The sequence below is a fragment of the Lepisma saccharinum genome, chromosome 6 (genome assembly GCF_977018435.1).
Source record: "Lepisma saccharinum chromosome 6, izLepSacc3.1, whole genome shotgun sequence".
NCBI lineage: Eukaryota > Metazoa > Arthropoda > Insecta > Zygentoma > Lepismatidae > Lepisma > Lepisma saccharinum.
In genome coordinates, this window is record NC_139234.1 from 6799904 (window position 1) to 6818528 (window position 18625).

Sequence of the window (18625 nt, forward strand, 5' to 3'; positions counted from 1 at the left end):
TTTGTTATTAGGAAAGAAATTAAGGCATGACTTCAAATGTTTACCTTTGTAGGTCTGTGATATATGATTGGATTTTTAAAAGAATTACATGTAATATTCCCGGATCTCCCGCGTGGTTGATCTAAGGTTGGAATTCTTTCCTGCACTGTCCCTGCATAAAGCGACTCTGGGCTCTGGCTCAAATTAATGGGCACCTGATGGCAACCCTCGGATGTAAAGGCACAGCACCTCCAAAACGGCCGAGATCGAGCCCAACGTCCCAATCACATGCCTTCATGACATGGTGCTATATGTACAGGGAACTTTACCATTACCTTTGCATGTAATATTCTTTTTCGTATATTGCTATCTTGCATAAAATGGAAACAAGCGTGTTTCAGACATGATTGACCGATTTGATTTGATTTGGTGTTTTAAGTCCACTTTATGCACAGTAAGGCTAATCGGGACTGGACCTACAGTTTATAGTGGGATCCGAACCACTTGTGCCTCCACCAGGTATCGAACCCGGGACCCCTTGATTACAAGGCGGAGACGCTACCACTGCGCCATGGGGGAGGCCCATGATTGACCGAAAATTGTAATATTAGCCTTAATTTCTGTGCAAAATCATGACCCTTCATCAGTTTAAGGTCTCCTTTGGTGTAATTGTTTTATTATAGGAGAACAGGGGTGCCCACAGGGGGGATTCATGACGGACCTGCGTCATGGGAATTTTTTGGGGGGACAACACTTTATAGTTTACCTACCAAGTCTATATATATTCACACAAAAATGGGGGGATCGTTTCGTTTGATTGACGTATTGATTTTTAGATATGATTATTATGTACAGTTTTTTTCTTCTACCTACCTGTGGGTGTCGCAGCGATGGGGTTGAAATGAAACACCACCTCACAATGAGTGTCATAAGAATAATTAAAAACAGAATACATTCTTGTATGGCTGATGAGTGGTTGTCTACCTTTATTCTATCCTGTGAGTCCATTATTTTAAAAGTAGGGTTAAATTAGGAAATTATTAATAAGTTTGCTGCAACAACTTCAGATGATTTTATCATTTATTTAAAATGTTATTACAATCAATGTCAAAGTAATATACAATATGCATGTAAATATCTATATTGTAAACAATACCTAAAGTAAACATATTGCTTAAATATGTCTGTCTTATATTGTTCCGCAAATTTTCTCTGACCAAAATAATTTGAGTAAATAATTCGGCATAAAGGGGTGGGCGGGGGGTGTTCTACCTTTTCGGGGGGGAGTGCGTCATAGGCCTTGGTGGCTAACAAGCGTAACTTGGCACCTAACTTTCGAACGGGGGGGGGGCAGAATCGAAAATGTTTCCATCGCAAGAGAATAGATACAGCACTCAACTTCCAGTTACTATCAATTACTAGATTACGAAGGTGAAATCGCGCTACGACGCCAGGGGGTCCCGGCTTCGAATCCTAGCCTGGGCATGGATGTTTGTGAATGTCCATTCAACAATTTCATCATATCATCACTCATCCCCATCTTCGCAAATTAGCCAAAAAGTGGCACAAAAGGCGAAGCAAAATGAAGCAAATCAATCAAACGAAGGTAAAACTTGATTTACCGCAAACTAGAAAAAATATTCTTTCACATTCAGCTGTTGAGTATGCACATTGCAATAACACAAAGCTTAAAAAGTGAAAGGCAATTTTCAACGTTTCAACCATTGCAAGCATTTACTGAAGGATTCTTATTTTGAGTTTCCTTTTTGCCTCGTAACGTGCCATAACTTTAGGCATCAGCATTGATTCAGACCCTAAACAATCCGTGTCACAACAGTAGTGGGCGGCGAAAGATTGTAACCTTTCGTCGGCACTTTCTGAACTGAAACGGAAACTGAAATATATACATCACTATTCTTAGTAAAGCTTTTCTTTAATTTAGTAGTTAGGGATCAAGAACTGCAAAATAGATCCTAACTTTGATATCCTCTTCACATGTAGCTAGTTTGCTTTCACATGCTGGAATGGAAATGGGCTACTATGATAGTAGTGCAGACATTATTTTTTTACCTCACATATGATAACTATTTAATATTTAGGTCTAGGCTTAGCCCTACGAGTGATTGTTGCATTGTATTACCGCATTTAGTTGGTTGGATTTGTATTTACATACACTACATGCACAGAGACTAATATGGACGAGATCCACAGCTTATAGTGGAATCCAAACCAGTTAATGCAGGGCTCGAAATGGACCGGAGCGGACCGGAACGGCTTTCCAGTTCGTGAATATCTGGAACCTTCCCGTTCCGTTTCACCAGAAATGACAACGGACAGTTCCCGTACGTGTATACTAAATTTTCAATACAGTGTGAATTTTAATATTAACCATTAATAATTGTAATACAGCGCGTCATTTCACAAGTTGTTAATCTCGTCGCTGTAATGAGAGACAACAGGAAAAAATGAAAACATCATGTTAACGGAAGTAAAGCGTTCAGTTTCGTGAAAATTTCCATTTTGAGCCCTGACTTAATGAAATGTGCCTCCACAAGGGATCGAACCCGGGACCACTTTGTTACAAGGCAGCAGTCTTATAGCTAGACTACCGGGGTGGGGAGCTCAATTTTAATATTTCCAATTCTTAGCATTTAAGAAATAGGTCGTATTTCTCCGTTTCGGATATTTCCAACGATAATATAATTATGACATGAATGAGAGCACATTGCAAACACTCATATTGGCGGTACTCGAATGAGGAACTAAAACCAGAAATGAACCTTGACGGTTCTTTAGATGTTAAACGCCTTCCTACTTATAAAAATTCCTTTTTCGCACCTGTTAGATCCATTCCTAAAAATACTGATTCGATTTATGGGGGAGGGGCTAATGATTACACTATATGTTCATATTCTTCGTCACCGTTTGAACCTCCAACCAAATGAATACTCTAACAGCCGCTGAATATTCCGCCTACCAGGTGGGCAGCACAGTATCATGTCAATTTACGTGGTAGCAAGTTTGGCGATTCATGAATGACCAAATTAAAATTTTATAATGGAAAATATTAAGTAAGAAAACTTCTAGTAAACTGATCTGCTTGGGATGTTTCGTTTTCGGGTCAAAATATTATGGTTACCCTACCCCAAAGTAATACGTAGGTAATTTCGTTCTATTCACGGGATTTTCGTCCCTTGCTCCGTCGATCTAAGCCCCGCGACAGGTTAAGTTTGCAGCAAGTTTTATGTATTAATACACGCGAAAACGGCGCTCAGCATCCCCCGTGCTAGTCTTGCCTCAAAAGCAGAGCTATTCACATCACAGACAGTGAGAAAATCGGCAGTATTGCAGCGGAACTATATTTTGTTCGTATGTTTTGGTCTATATAGGTTAAAATTTGCTGCAAACTTAACCTGTCGCGGGGCTTAGTAAGACCTGTCTGTCTCACCTCTTAACCCATGTGTGCGTACAGTAGAATATCATCTACTCCTAGTTCCACAGCACAGATCTGGGGAAGAAACACTTGCGGCTAGAAAGACATTAATATTTAGTTATTGGTTTGGAGCATTAAACAGAAGTTAAACCGAAAAACAACAAATCCTTTCACCTTATAATATTTCGGTTGTCTTTTCTTCTTTGCTCTGCGGTGCTGGACAAATTCCTACGTTCATAGTTTTACACACACAGCAGGGCCCCCTAAAGGCTTGCTCATCCCCGCCCCCCCCCCGCCCCCGCTGGTTACGGAGGGTTAAGAGAGAAATATCGGATTCCTTGAATTCATCTGAGCAATTTTCGTTATTGGACCCGCGCATGACATGCTCCCTAGTCCCCGCACCCACTTCTGGCCGGTCCTAACGCCTATATGGTATTTATCATCTTGTCACGTTCCGAGCACTGTTGCCATTTCAGTTATTTTGGAGCCAGATCTGGCTCTCTCGCTCAGTCATCTGGTTCCTAAAATTTCGAAATGCTCGAAGGAGCTTCTTAGCTCCGGGAGGATAAATTTAGCTACAAATCTAGTCCTTTTAGTAACATCATACTGTCAATAAATTCGTAGACATGGTTCATATCTAACAATTTCCAGAGCTGCGAATTTACGAAGTAAGAATCTTATGTGCTTACAGAGAGCTCTCTCTCCCAGTGACTCGAGCAGGTGTTCTTTTTTTCGTCGTCGTCGTCGTCCGTAATGATGCTTTGGTTACTTTACGTCGCTTTCTACCTCTGGGGTAACTTTCGACGAGACGCCTAACGTAATTTACGAACTGCGATGCATGTTATTGGTTCTAAAACTTGTCGATACAAATGCGCCAGCTCTCTGGCTCCCTATCAGTACCTTCGGATTTTCAGCGCTGAGTTGAGCGCTGAAGCTTCAGTTGACGTCATCGCCTATTCCACCACTTAACGTTCGAATTTTCATCACAAATTGTTTCAAAATGGAGGCTACAGTTGCTCTTTTCTGTGCAGTTTCGGCTGTTGCTTCGTTTTTTATGGAAACACCGTTGTTGAATGAATTTAAAAGAACAACTAAGGGTAGTACGAAGGAAGAGGACGATTTATTTCTACTTACAAGTGCAGTGGCAGAACACACACACATTTATTCTCATCGACGCCATTGTAGCTCATCGTTAGCAGACTACAATTACCCACAATTCCTAAAATTCACCGCTTGCACCAGCCCGCCCCTGTTTGTGGTGGAAGAGGTGGAATCTGATGGATCCAGCGCTGAAGTCAGTGCTGAAAATCCAAATGTGCGGTATGACACCGTCACTGGCTTTGCCTCCCATAGACCAAGAAGGTATTGATAATGCAATGAACTTTTGCCCTGAATATGTATTTTATACGTGATATTTAAGATGCATATCGACAGTGTGCGAAGTACAAAGAAAATATAATTGAATGTATTTAGTATTCCAGTTCTTAATTATGTAACAAAAACAAATGAAAAATAATTATGTTCATTAATGGCCCAGACACAGCCGAAAAGGACACCATTCTCCAACTGACCAAACTTTACCCACCATTAAAGTGTTCACAAGGAATTTGTGGGTAGGTTAAGTGGAAATTTAGTTTGAACTTGGCAATAGAAATGTGCTCAAGTTTTCGGTGTTACAAGTTTGATAGCTATTCTTGTGTACCAGCTTGGGTTTTCTTAGAATGCAAATATACTGTTTCTAAATTACGTCTAAATGTTATCATAAGATTTAATGAGCTAGGTTAGAACCAATGTTCTAAGGCACATAGAACCGCAAACAAAATTTGCGTACCCTCCCTCAAAAAACCTAACTCCCAATATGAAATCAGAAATACGCCACCGAGTTGGCATCCCCCCCCAAGCAAAAAGCTTAATTCCCACAGTGCATAGCGGCCCCTTTCCTGCCTCCCCAGTCGCTGATGTGAAGATTGGACCCCGAGAATCTTTTATTTTCGATTTAACCCTTAACCACTCTGGCAGTGGCGCCGATTAGGAGGGTCAGTCCCCCCCCCCCCCCAGTTTTCGCCACTTTTGCCCCCGCACTATGCTAAATCTTATCTACAAAGGAAAATATACTGCCCTTACCCCCCCCCCCCCGGTTTTGGTACCCAATCGCCGCCACTGCTCTGGTGAAAATAAGTTACACTTACACTCCTGTGGGGTCTAACAGACCCCAATTGTTTCTTTCACTAGCGATTTTTTTCAAATTTCCAAGGCTGATTCAGTGTTTTTGTTTTATCTCAAACTTACCAATACATATAATAGAGTACACAGTTGAATAAGGTTTACTTGTTTTATTACAAACATACCAAAACTTACAGAGTTCAAGGTTTACTAAAGTTTATATGACAAATTCGTACAAAATACAACGTTGACTAAGTATATTATTAACTTACCAATACATATGAAGGGCCAGGGGGAAAAACGATGAATGTTCATTCGAGACAATTTGCCAGGAAATGAAAAACAAAGTATTTCTTTCCATAAGAACGTTAATATATGCCAAAATAATAATGCGTTTTTCAGGCACTTCTCATCGTTTCCCAACCAAGGCCGTTCTCATTCTTATAGTACAGCTTCTGAACTATCAGATGGCGTTGCGATCTCAAAATGGGCGAAAAATCGACATTCATCGTTTTTCCCCCTGGCCCTTCATATACATATACTATGAGGTTCTACAAAACTTATATCGAGTAGTTTTTCATTCACGATGTTCAATGAAAAATATTTACACTTATATTCTGGTGGCGTCCCTCAGACCCCAAACGACTCATATTGCAAATACGTCACAGTAAATTGTTGGTCCCATTCATGCAATGAAATTACAACTTAAGGTTAGACAAGAAACCAGAGCCATCTACTGAGTAGCTTTAAATTCAGAGAGAAATACATGACGACTAGGGTCTGTCAGACCCCACCAGAGTAGTTAAAGGTTTTGGCGGGGTCCAGTAGCGTACGCAGGATTTCGTCAAGGGGGGGGTTATTTCTAAAACTTTCTCCAAATTCACATTACCTTTGATTTATTATACTTTAATTAAATAATAATAATCACAATTAATGAATAATACTTATAGTTAATTAATTCGCTGAATTAGTACTAATAATACTACTAATACCACTACTACTATTATGTAGTAGAGCTACATAAATATACCATTTATGAAAACAATAGAAAGAAATTACTTTCTAATCATTCAATTTTTATCAAATCCTGGGAGCATTTTTTTGTTTTTGTTTTTTGTCTGGTCAAGGAGGTGAGACATTTTAAGGGTGAAGAAAATCCATAAAACAAGAAAATATATTAAAATAAATTGAAATAATTAAAGTATGGAACTCATCCAAGAAGCTGCGGTGGTCTGGTCGGTAGAGCATCTGACAATTATGCGGGAGATCCGGATTCGATTCCCGAAATTGGTTGGAATTTTTCCGGCTTCTTCCCCGCATAAATGCCCCCGATAATTCACATCTGGATTGTCTCACTGTTCTTACCAACAAAACATTTTCCAATAGTTAAGCTTATTGTCGTTTGAATAATTGTCTAGTCAACAAGGTGAGACATTTTAAAGAGAGACATTCAAACGTGCTGCGGTAAATAATACAATGGGAAGGCAGACTGGTGACTGTATTCTTGTCCGCCTAGCCTTTGTCTATACATTAGCCTCTAACAACGAACCAAGAACTTTCTTTAGTTAATTCTCATTGTTCACACAAAAAAAGACATGTTCGTTGAACACTGGCGTACGTAGAGGCATGGCCGATGGTTAGACGCACATACTTTTGGTAAATAAAAAAAGCAAAATTTCAGTATAAAAACAGAGTCAATTTCGGGTTCAAAAGCTGTAAATAAAATGAAATTTCGCTGTTATAGCGGTATAAAAGCGGTATATAAAATTACATTTTGGTTTTAAAAATGTGAATATAATCCCGATTTAAAAACTGCACTACTACACAAAATAAACATATCCCTTCTAATAGCACATTAAATCATTACCAGAATATTAAGTTTATTCCTGTATAGAGGAGTCCATTTTTGCTTTTCAAATATTTACAGCAAAATTAATCAATTTTCCGTGAATTGCATAACACACAGGATACTTCAGGCTTCAGAAAGTGTCGCGTAGGTATATAAACGGTAAATTTCGTGTTTAAGAGTCTATTTCGCATTTTGCAGTTCATTTTGCATCATTTCGTGACAAAACAGGGTAGGAAAATGCACCTCACACCTTTCAGAAACCTTAAAAATTAACATTGCAACGTGTTGTTTCAAATTTCGTTTTCTTTTTGTCAAAAACGAAATATGCATGCCTCTACCGATGATGTTACAGCCCCTACCAAAATTTTGAAAAAATCAGAATTTTCAAATAAAAATCCGTTGAGAACTTTAAAAAATCAAAATATGTAAATACGAAACCTCTTTTAAAGTGAGTCCCGATTACCATTTTTGTCTTTGAATACAATTTTAATAGACTGAAAAGCTCCAAAAATACGAAATATTTTATTATGCGTCCTGCCCTCCAAAACGAAGCCGTGTGTTATCCACATTTACTATACCGGCCCCTCCCCCCCAAAAAAAACTGCGTACGCCAGAGTATTGAACATTGTTGCAACTGAAATACAAAACATTTTATTTCTCTTTTAAATCATAGTTACCCTCATATTTCACTTTCAAGAACTTGTGCAATGCATCACTCTGAAAGACGCGTGTGCTTGGAATGCTGTGCTTTTCTCCATGCTACATGGAAATAATAATTCAAATTATTATTATTATTATTAGTGGTAGTAGTAGTAGTAGATGTAGTAATAGTAATAATATTGTCCCAGATCTTTGACTGTGGTAAATTGGCCATTTAAATTTTTTTCCACAGCATTTTTCATAATATTTCACAAGCTCAAGGGGGGGGGGTTTAAACCCCGTAACCCCCCTTGCGTACGCCACTGGGTGGAACTACCACCCGATCCGGACATTCGAAGCTAAGAATAAATTTTAACACCCCCCCCCCTAGCTAAAATTACCCTAGGAAGCAGTTTATCGCGCCTTCGAAAATCTAGCTCCTTGAAAGATTTTACCTTCATTTAAGATGCAACTTAGCTCTTTTCTTCGGATCCAGTTTAGCAACACTGGTTCCGAAGAGGAAAATAACAAGCCCTTGCTCTGAGCACGTCTTTTTTGGGTCACGAGAGCTCTCTGGCCTGCATAGAAACAGCCAAACATTTTCCTCACAATGGATGTTTTGAAGTCTTCGGAAATACTTTACAATGATTGTTTACACAAGATAAGCTTGGTGGCCCAATCGGGGGAGGAGGATTGATTGTTGACATTGCACCTCAGTGTAAGCCTGTGGAAATCAACACCACCTCCTCAAGAACTATCTGACGCTTTTCGCTCATTCCCAAGATCAGGGTAAGTGATGATATGATGAAATTGATGAAGGGACACTCACAAAGAACACTCATGCCCAGGTCGAGATTCGAACCTGGAACCCATGCCGTCGTAGCACGCTGTGCTAACCACTCTGCCACAGAGGTCGGCGAAATGCTGTTGGAGTATTGGATGCTACCACCAATGTTATGGTAGTATTGCAGCTAAATGAAGAGTACACCCAACGGCAAAAGTAATAGTAGGTGACTTGTTCATTAATATGTTCATTCAATCTGTTTTCCACAGTGTGATGATAATGGGTTGAAATAAAAATGTCACTAAGCTTATGTCAATATCTGCTTCGCACACACAGTGGCGGCTATTTCAGGGACCCGTACCATGGTCTCTTAATGCTTGTTTACCAAGAGAAAATAACTGTCCTTGCCCCATCCCCTTCCCCAGTTTCGGCACCCAATCGCCGAAACTGGTCAGAAGCATTCGGATAGTTCTGAGTTTCGCAAATTAAGTATGTTTTCAAATTTCCTTCATTTTCTTATACCAGAACCATTGAACAGCCACGATAATTCTATGTTTAGAAAATAATAGATTTATAAATTAATTTATACGCATTAGCAATTATTATTACTATAAAGAGTTCTAAATGTGAGTTAACCCATAGCCCGCTACGATCCAAAAAAGAGAGAGAGAGACATTTTCACCTGGTAGCCAGTAGCTGCAATTGGGTGCCAAGACTGGGGGTCAAGGACAATTTACTTTTTCTTAGAAGACAAGTTTGAGTTTTTGTTTTAACTCCACTTTTATGCACAGATAGACTAATTGGGACTGGACCTACAGTTTAAAGTGGGATCCAAGCCACTATGTCCCTCCACCGGGTCTGGGTAGACAAGGCCATAGTGCAGGAGCAAAAGTGGAAATAGTGGGGAAGAGGGGCAACTGCCCTCCATGCCCTCCAATCACCACCACTGCTAGTAGCCTTGCATCAATGGTTATAAAACTAAAAGTACCCAATATCGCAGACTACAAACTTCTGGAGACTGCCTCTCTGCACAAGAAACACATTCATTTATGCAAGGACAAAATTTTATGTGTTACAAGTTTGAAAAATTGTCGATATTATTTTCTTAGCTTTTTATAGGTTCACATTTAACATTTTCATGGCTCGAGGGGGGGGGGGCATGGCCCCCTGGTCCCTCCCCTGGGTACGGGCCTCTTCGCATGAACAAAATTCTATCCCCTAACACAAGATGAAGAGTAAAAAGAGAATGAAAATAGTGAAACTTGCCTACTAATATCTTTGCCGTTGGCTGTATAATTAATACTACTGTGTTCCGCAAATTAACAATGCTTAATTTAAAAAAGAAAACAATCATGCGCCAACACCATTGAACAGCCATGATAATTCTATGTTTAGAAAACAATATATTTAGAAATTAAGTGATCTATATACAGGTGGGTTTCATGTGAGGTCAGGATACGCACAGCCGCCATGTTTGCGGCCAATTTTATTTGTCGTTTGAAAGGAAATATCCACGTTCCATCTACATCAACTGCACGTTTGTTTCAAATCACGAACGTCCGTGTTAATACTGCTCGAAGCTACAATTCAACAGTTTGTGACGTAGGCGAAACACCTATACTGATCATTATTAAAATATGAACATGTCTAAATGTGAGTTAAGAAAGATAGAAAAGAAAGAACGAAACATTTTCCCAACACCAGTCGACTACAGCTCGAAAAAAATTAAGAACAGGGGTTAAAAAGAATGGACTGTCTCAACCAAATCGGGATGTCTTGTAGACTTGCATCACACTAATGTTACGAAATGTTGCACACTTCTGGAGCCTGCCTCTCTCCACAAACAACCTATTCATTTATGCAAGGACGATATCGAAGTTCTTGCACAATATGAAAAATCGTCAATGTTATTTTCGTAGTGTTGCCACATGAAGGGAAATTTCCCTTTTCAGGGAAATTATGATTTTGAATTTTAAGCTAAATGGGAAAATAGAAATTCGATGAAAATTTCAGGGAAAACTTGAAGACATAATACTGAATATTAGTGCACATTATTTTGAGATTCGATCCCCGGCCGGTTCAAATCCGGGAACTTTTCTAAAGTTTGGAAGCGGCCCCGGCGCCCACCCAGCGTCGAATGACATGGGTACCTGGGGGAAACCCTGGGGGGTAAAGGCGGTCAGGGGCGTGATGCTGATCACATCACCCCCACTCACGACCGGGTCAAGAAAGTGTGGGACGTTACCCCCACACCCCCTATATGCCTTCATGGCGTGGTGTAAAGAACAGGGTAGCACTTTTACTTTTTTTTATATTTATTTTTTTATTTTGAGATTATATTAGGTTCAAGTTTCGTATCCACGATTTTTTACTACAGCGTGTTTCAAAAGTCGCGTAACCCAAACGTTGATGCTTGTAACATGAAAACCGTAAGACATATTTACATCGGGTTTTCTGCATTATAAAGCCTCATGCGTTGAGATACAGGAAAAAATATTTTTTTTTAGACTGACACTTTTGGATGATGAGAAACATATCTAAGAAATTACCGAAGTAATTAGACGTCTGATGACTGATGCAATGTTAATCTGTCATTTGCGACGAATATGGGTCATGAGACTGGCGATTATAAGGGTTAAGTGTCATTTTAGGAGCATATCATCTCAGTTGGCAACACTGGCAGGTAGAAATTTTGTGCCTAAAAAAAAAAGTCGTTTTCACGTTCAGAAGACACAATGGCCTCTTACGGACAATGCTTTTCTTATGGGAAATATGGGCGCGCTGTTGTGAAATTTCTCGATTTACAAATTTAGCTTACGTAAAATCGGTACCTGCAGTTTTGCAGGAAATTTTGTAGAGAATACGATGGTGAGCACAAAAAAGTGGTAACTTGTTTACATATTTTTAGATAAATTAAAAACGCAAATTTTCTGTGAAAACAAAATTTTTACATTGTTTTCATTCCTAACGTTGAAACATGCCGTAAAATTGAAGCATTCATTATGAAAAAAATTGACACTGTTTTTTAATTGTCATAGGTGATGGTGGTGCTCAGAATTTATCAATACTTTAAAGCATATTCGCATTAAAAATATTCAAATAAAGTATGTGGAGATTTTTTATATTCGTGCAGTAGAAAATGTCGTCGCTGGCCATTTTTTGTTCTGTAATTCCAAGTAAAAACTTCCAGCGACAAAGTTGTGAAGAAAATAATGAAATTATTTTTTATAACCACTCAAAGGTTCCCAGAAACATTACTTCCATGCATTTGGAGTTTCTTTTTAACCCGAACCGCGCGCGAAGTAAGGGGACGTTGTCTGGCCATCTTCAGCCGACTCACCGCAGCATTCCGGCTAATCACCACCAAGTTTTCGAGTTGTTATTTTATTTCCATTCAGTAAAAATATTAACTTCATTCAGTTTGTTATAATAGAATTGCAATTACTTTAATTTAATAACTGACAATTATTTCCAATGCTGCTGTTGTGAGCAACATTAGTGCTGTCGCAAATACACGTTGTTTTTGTTAACATTACTGTCGACATTAATACTGAAATGAAGATCACCTTTCAGTTTCCAACGTACACATAAATTCATAGACAATAATGAATTATATATATATATATATATATATATATATATATATATATATATGTAACACATTACCATATCTCAATGTTATTCTATGAAATAATTACAGAGAAAGGCGAATGAATATTAAATGTGCCTGTGTATTAAATTAAATCTAATGGGAAAATAACATGCTAATGAACTGTAATGTTCACAGTATAATATTAATAATTACATATAATTATCATTTTATATAAAATATGTAACACCTACATTGTGAAGGAAGCTTTTTATTTCCCGGCGACATGAGCTAGCGCTGTATTGGCAACACTGTACGGTTTCTCCATAATCGCCGTTGTGTCTTCTGAACGTGAAAACGACTCTAGTAGGCGCCGATTTCTTCCGATATTTTTCCTAAAAACCCACCCATTTTTAGGACCCTAAAAAGAGGACGTCCGGGTAAAATAGGACGTCTGGTAACCCTATTTGCACCACGCCGTGAAGGCGTATAGGGGGTGTGGAGTTAGGGCTCCACACTTCCTTGGTCACGACCGAAGGAACAGCACCACGCCCCTGGTCGCCTTTTCCTTCGAATACTCTCTTAATACGACGCTGGGTGGACGCCGGAGCCGCTTGAACAGGTGGAAAAAATCATGGTTCTCCCCCGCTGGGGATCGAACCCGGGTCTCTGGCATGGTACTCAAACGCCCTAACGATTTTTTTTGTTTGTTTCCCCTATGCGGTAATATCCCACAAGCACAAACATCCATGTCCTAACCGGGATTCAAACCTGGGACTTCTGGCGTCGCAGCTGAGATAACCACTCCGTCACGGAGGCCGACTCCGACTGAGCTACCAAAGGAATTAAATATGTAGAGGGGCATCCTACTGGCCGCGCGGCGTGCCGATTCCAAGTAGCGGTCTACCTCGAAGGATATCGTGCCGACTCGCGAATTCGGGGACGTGCTGAGTGTGTCTCTTAGACAGATTGATGAAGGATTGGTCTTGCTTTAGTGTTCAACTTTTGATCATGGAGTGGGCGAACCCGCAAGTTGTAATATTAGAAATGTACCGGATCATCCTCTGCTACGGGACTGCAGATTGCAGCACTATAAAAAGCGGAACAAACGAAACGACTTGTTTGTGGAAATCACGGTTTCAATTGGAACTTCTAGTAGAAAAAAATCAAAATCACAACTTGTCATACGAAGTTTCTGAAGCCAGCGTCGCATCTGCACTCGAGGTTTAACGTGTCTACATCCTCTGATAGCAAACCTTTGATTGAATCACTTCCGCTATATTTATTTCGACTTTTCAGACTCAGACGAATCCAGAATCTCCGTGAACGCGTCTTACCAATGACAATTACAGAAGCTGCTGCTAGAAGCTCATCTTCATCGTCATACATTTTCGCGTAGTATTTCACGTGCGCTGTTAACTATCGCTTATCGCACAACACTTGAGCAACCGTGTGTTCTGACGTCACGGGAGAAATCTTTTTAATTTTAGGCTAAATGCCTACGTTGTTACGTTAGGCTAGCTATGTTTAGTTCTCTTAGTATAAATAATAATTTGTCATTGTATTTATACTAATGGAACCTAACCTAACAGGCCTAACCTAACCTCGTAGACAGTGCTGGTCTGACGTCAGAACACACGGTTGCGTAAGTGAAGTGAAACAAGGCAGACCCTTAATTAGGCGTCGAACCAGACTGTTACACGCCTCCACACCTTCTCTTTGCCGCAATGCTGTGGGGACGTACATCGACTTCATCTGCCGATCGGCCTCGCGCCGCTTCATTCTTTTTGTATGACTGACTCCTTATCCCCTACTCAACCCTGCTTTCCCAACCTTTTTACGTTCACAGCACCCGTGAGAATGAGATTTACAACTTGGGCCACCCTTGTTAGATATTTTCCCCCAATATTTAATCTTAAAATCGAAGTGGAATATGTTATCAGGAGCAAGTTAAATTTAATGTCAAGTAATTATCTACTCCACTACTAATACTATTCATTTATTGAAAGAAAATATAAGAACAGAATACAGTTTACCACAATGGATATGACTCAAAAGAGTTTTGTTTTATTAATGTGAGACTTGAGATTGATGCTTAGATTGCAAATGTTTGATAACGCAAAATTACGTCCATTGATCTCCTCTGCCAATCCAGGTAAAAAGACAGCTCCCGCTGCCTCACCATTGGCATAATATTTCTCAAAATATTTATTTTGCCTACTTCATAATAATATTTCTTTTGTGTTTAGTTTCTTTTATCCCTAAAATATCTCGCGGCACCCGGATTGGGAATCATTGTTCTAAAGTAAGTCTTCGCTCACACATATTTGCATAAGAAAGGAAGGCCCAAGATAAAATCTTCATCTAAGCGAGGACGCTTTTGACTCTTCCGAAGAGAAACAAAGGAGCCTATTTTGCAATGGACTGGCTAATTCAAGAGCATGAAGACTGCAGTATTCCCATGCTTCTTCCTCTATTCTCGCACATATTCATTCATAATATGCCATGCGTTTTCCTTAATTCATTGTAGGTTTGAAAAAGGAAATGCTGAAATAGTAAACCCATAAGCACAAGAAAGTCACTCAAACCGCGTGATAGTACATTATTGATTCTGCACATTTCAGAGCAGAATCCTGCGTAATTTCCCACCTGTTGTGTGTGAAGTTTCTGTGTGCAAAAGTTATGTAATATGTAAGGGGGTCAAACGAGAACTGGATGGGCTCAGGCACCTCTGCCCCTTCCTCCCGGTTTCGACACCGGTGGTGATGTGATATACATATATGACACTATTTTTTCATGAAATTGAGCCTGATTTGATCTAAGGTCGGAATTTTTCCGGCTTTGTCCCCGCAAAAAGCTGGTTCAGGGTCCACCCAGCATCAAATCAAATGGTACCCGTGGGGGGGGGGGGGGTTGCTGATCACATCACCTCCAAGATGTCCGGCATCGAAAATCACATATCCTACATGTGCCTTCACTGCGGGGTTTTGCGGGTTGTAGATCCGGCAGGACTGGCAATTTACAATAAGGTGTTGATGTCTGCGCGGTGCCCGATAAGAGACCAGCTGCTTGCAGTCGCTGCGTCACCAAAGCCTCGCTGGCTATGTGAGAAGGAAGGGGGCAAGGGTTTAGTGTTTTACTTATAGCACAACATTTGAGCAACCGTGTGTTCTGACGTCACGGGAGAACCTTTTTAATTTTAGGCTAAATGCCTACGTTGTTAGGTCAGGTTAGCTATGTTTAGTTCTCTTAGCCTAAATAATAATTTTTCATTGTATTTATGCTAATGGAACCTAACGTCGTAGGTATTCGTCGTCTGACGTCACAACACAAGGTAGCAAAACTGTTGTGCGACAAGGAAGACCCGTTTCACAACTGCAAGGTTCTTCTGTCAAAACGAACACAACAGGCTGCTGTTTCGAAAGCGAAACGAGTCCCATCACGTGCTTACAGGGTAAGTCGGGTGAACTTAAAGGAGTACAAAGAAGAAGTGTGTTTTTTTAAAAAACTCAGGAAGGTGCTTTCAATTTGTTGTAGCACATTTATATACCTTTAGCAATGCACGATTTGAGCGAAGGGTTAATCCCTGTCAGCTTCCCTGCTAGCATGATTCCGTTTCTGTTGAGTAGTAACATTATGTTATCTGGCCGGAAAAATAAATGCATGGCTGCATACAATTTTCGAGCGCTCGTAACACCCAAAAAAAGGCCTCAACTGACAAAAGTTATTAAGAAAATAAATGTTGTTTGCACATTTGTGTTAATCTGTGTTAATCATAGGTTTTTGAGGCTTCCCGATGGCACAGTGGTTGCGGTCTGGCCTTGTAATCAAGGGGTCCCGGGGTTCGTTACCCGGTGGAGGCATATACTGGTATGTTCGTTTCCCACTTTAAACTAGGTTCAGCCCCTATTAACCTTACTGTGCATAAAGTGGACTTAAAACACCAACTCTAACAGAGTTTCTCGATCGCCGCACCGCGAGAAGTTTCCTGAAATTTGTCAATTTAGTTTATGCAGGAGATTTCATTACCAAATATTTTACTGATGAACAGGAATTGTCAATGATCAAAATGTTGATGCTCCAAGGAAACTACAAGATTTTTAAGACCCGCTGGTTGCCAACTAATTTAAATCTAATTAATGTATAGAGTTTTGAAAATATTAGGTTTTGTGCGAGTAAAATTCTTGGAATCGGGACGTCAGCTTTTGAGAGAAAGAATTTGTCGGACCGCGGTCGCACAAAGGTTTAGGACCGCAGATCTATAGTGTCAAATTTGTCGGTGGTTCTTAGCGAAGTCATGTAGTGCGTGGGTGTGGTGCGTAATAATTACACAATACTAATAACCATATTTTTTTATGTGTAGAATTTTTACGAGACATGAATGTTGTCAATATCACTTTCCAAAATATAAGCACCTCCCTCGCGGATATATATTCTGTGGAATCTGTGGAGCAAATTCGCGCAAAGCGGAAGAAAAGGGGAGAAAGCGAGTTGGCGGAGGAAAGCAGTATTGGATGCTGCAAACGGCTGGTAGCTGAACTCACTTCCCCTCTCGAGTTACTGCTTGCGTAGACTTGTTTTCATTTGCGTGCTTCAGCTCTACCATGCTTTTTTTTAATGGAATAGATATGGCATATGAAATAAATGAGATAAAAATGTGTTTGTAGATGTAGCATAATTCATTCCAACATAGGCACAACACTGGATTCAAAAATTAATATTTATTTCATAAACTGATTTGATTGATTTTTTAATTTTACTTCGCTTTTTGTGCCACTTTTGGGTAATTTGTGAAGATGGGTATGAGTGATGTTATGATGAAATTGAAGAATGGACACTCGCAAACATCCATGCCCTGGCTGGGATTTGAACCCAGGACCCCTGGCAGCATAGCACGATGTGCTAACCACTCCGCCACGTGGCTGGCGAACTTCAGAATGGAATATTCACTAATCGTATTAACTAAAAATGTGCTTAATCTTGAAAAACATATACTTTAACATGCCTAAATTTGAGTATCATTATGGTGGGAAAAGGTAGCAAACCTGATTGATAAAATTAAATCTGTAAGAAGTTAGTTATTGCTTTTTTTCCTGGGACGAAAGGTTCCGGCACTATTCAAGTTGATATGTTACAGTGTTGTTTGTTAATGTGTTCATCATAACAACTACTCAAAATTGTGTTATGTTCATAAACGATGATGCTGCATCCAAGCACACATACACATACATATGTATTTCTCTTGTTTGTTTCACTGGTTGATGCTTTATTTTACTCCTCTTTTCTGCCACATTTGGCTAATCGCAAAGATGAGAACAAGTGATGATATGATGAAATTGATGAAGGGGGACAAAGAATGCCCATGCCCAGGCCGGGATTCGAACCAAGGACTTCTGAGATCGTAGGCATTTCTATAGTTAGAATAAAATGTTATTAGTCCTCACCTATAATAAGATGCCAGCATGGAGTACTGTGTTGACTACCAGAAACAAAACACTCTCATAACATACTTTGTACCCCCCTGCCTCCCTGGTAGTCTGATTCTTGCGTACACCAAAGTATGTGCCTCCTCAGGGAATGCAACCCTGAAAACTGATCACAAAGCAACAGCATTAACTGTTACACCCTCCTGGAAGAGTAGAATCAAACTGTTGGACGAATATTTTAGAACAGATTATGTTAACAGAATTGTTAACTAGTATTTGATTCAGTCAACTATTCCCTGTCACAGTTATTTCTGGAGCAAGGGTGTGCATAGCAACAGAGAAGGGGAAGGAAATAGAGTGGGCAGAGCGAAGCAGTACATGCCACTGTGAAGCCTGGTATAGATCCACCAACTTAATTTGAAACCCTGGCCAGAAACAAGTGGCGCTAGTGTCGAATGTTTAGGAGGGGAGCTCGGGAACTCTGGGGCAAGGGAAGGGATGGCAGAAACACGTGTTTTCCCCCTGTGTTGCCAAATCTAGAAGTGGGCGTGTGCCGTGAAAAGTTTGCAAGTAAACAAATATGCAGGCCGAATATTAAGTTTCGTTTGTAGACGTGGTCATTCAAATAACATAGCATAAGAGAGAGGAGGGAGGGGGACACTAAAGTTAAAAACGCCTGCTGTCTCGCAGAAGGATATCAACAATTTAAACACACAAGATTAATATTCTAAATTATGTAAACTATATATATATATATATTTTT

At 39.8% G+C, this 18625-nt stretch overlaps 2 protein-coding genes across 2 annotated transcripts in view; one reads left to right on the plus strand and one right to left on the minus strand.

The window, feature by feature from the left end:
* LOC145988975 (RPA-interacting protein A-like) overlaps positions 1-13825 on the minus strand; it is a 41710-nt gene extending 27885 nt beyond the window's left edge. Inside the window, exon 1 of the mRNA XM_083124277.1 lies at positions 13774-13825. Within this exon, the coding sequence (XP_082980403.1) occupies positions 13774-13825 (52 nt within the window). The remainder of the gene's footprint in view (positions 1-13773) is intronic.
* Positions 13826-15722: 1897 nt separating this feature from the next.
* The window catches only part of LOC145988976 (uncharacterized), a 52130-nt gene continuing 49227 nt past the window's right edge, over positions 15723-18625 (plus strand). The window contains exon 1 of the mRNA XM_083124279.1: positions 15723-15890. Within this exon, the coding sequence (XP_082980405.1) occupies positions 15723-15890 (168 nt within the window). The remainder of the gene's footprint in view (positions 15891-18625) is intronic.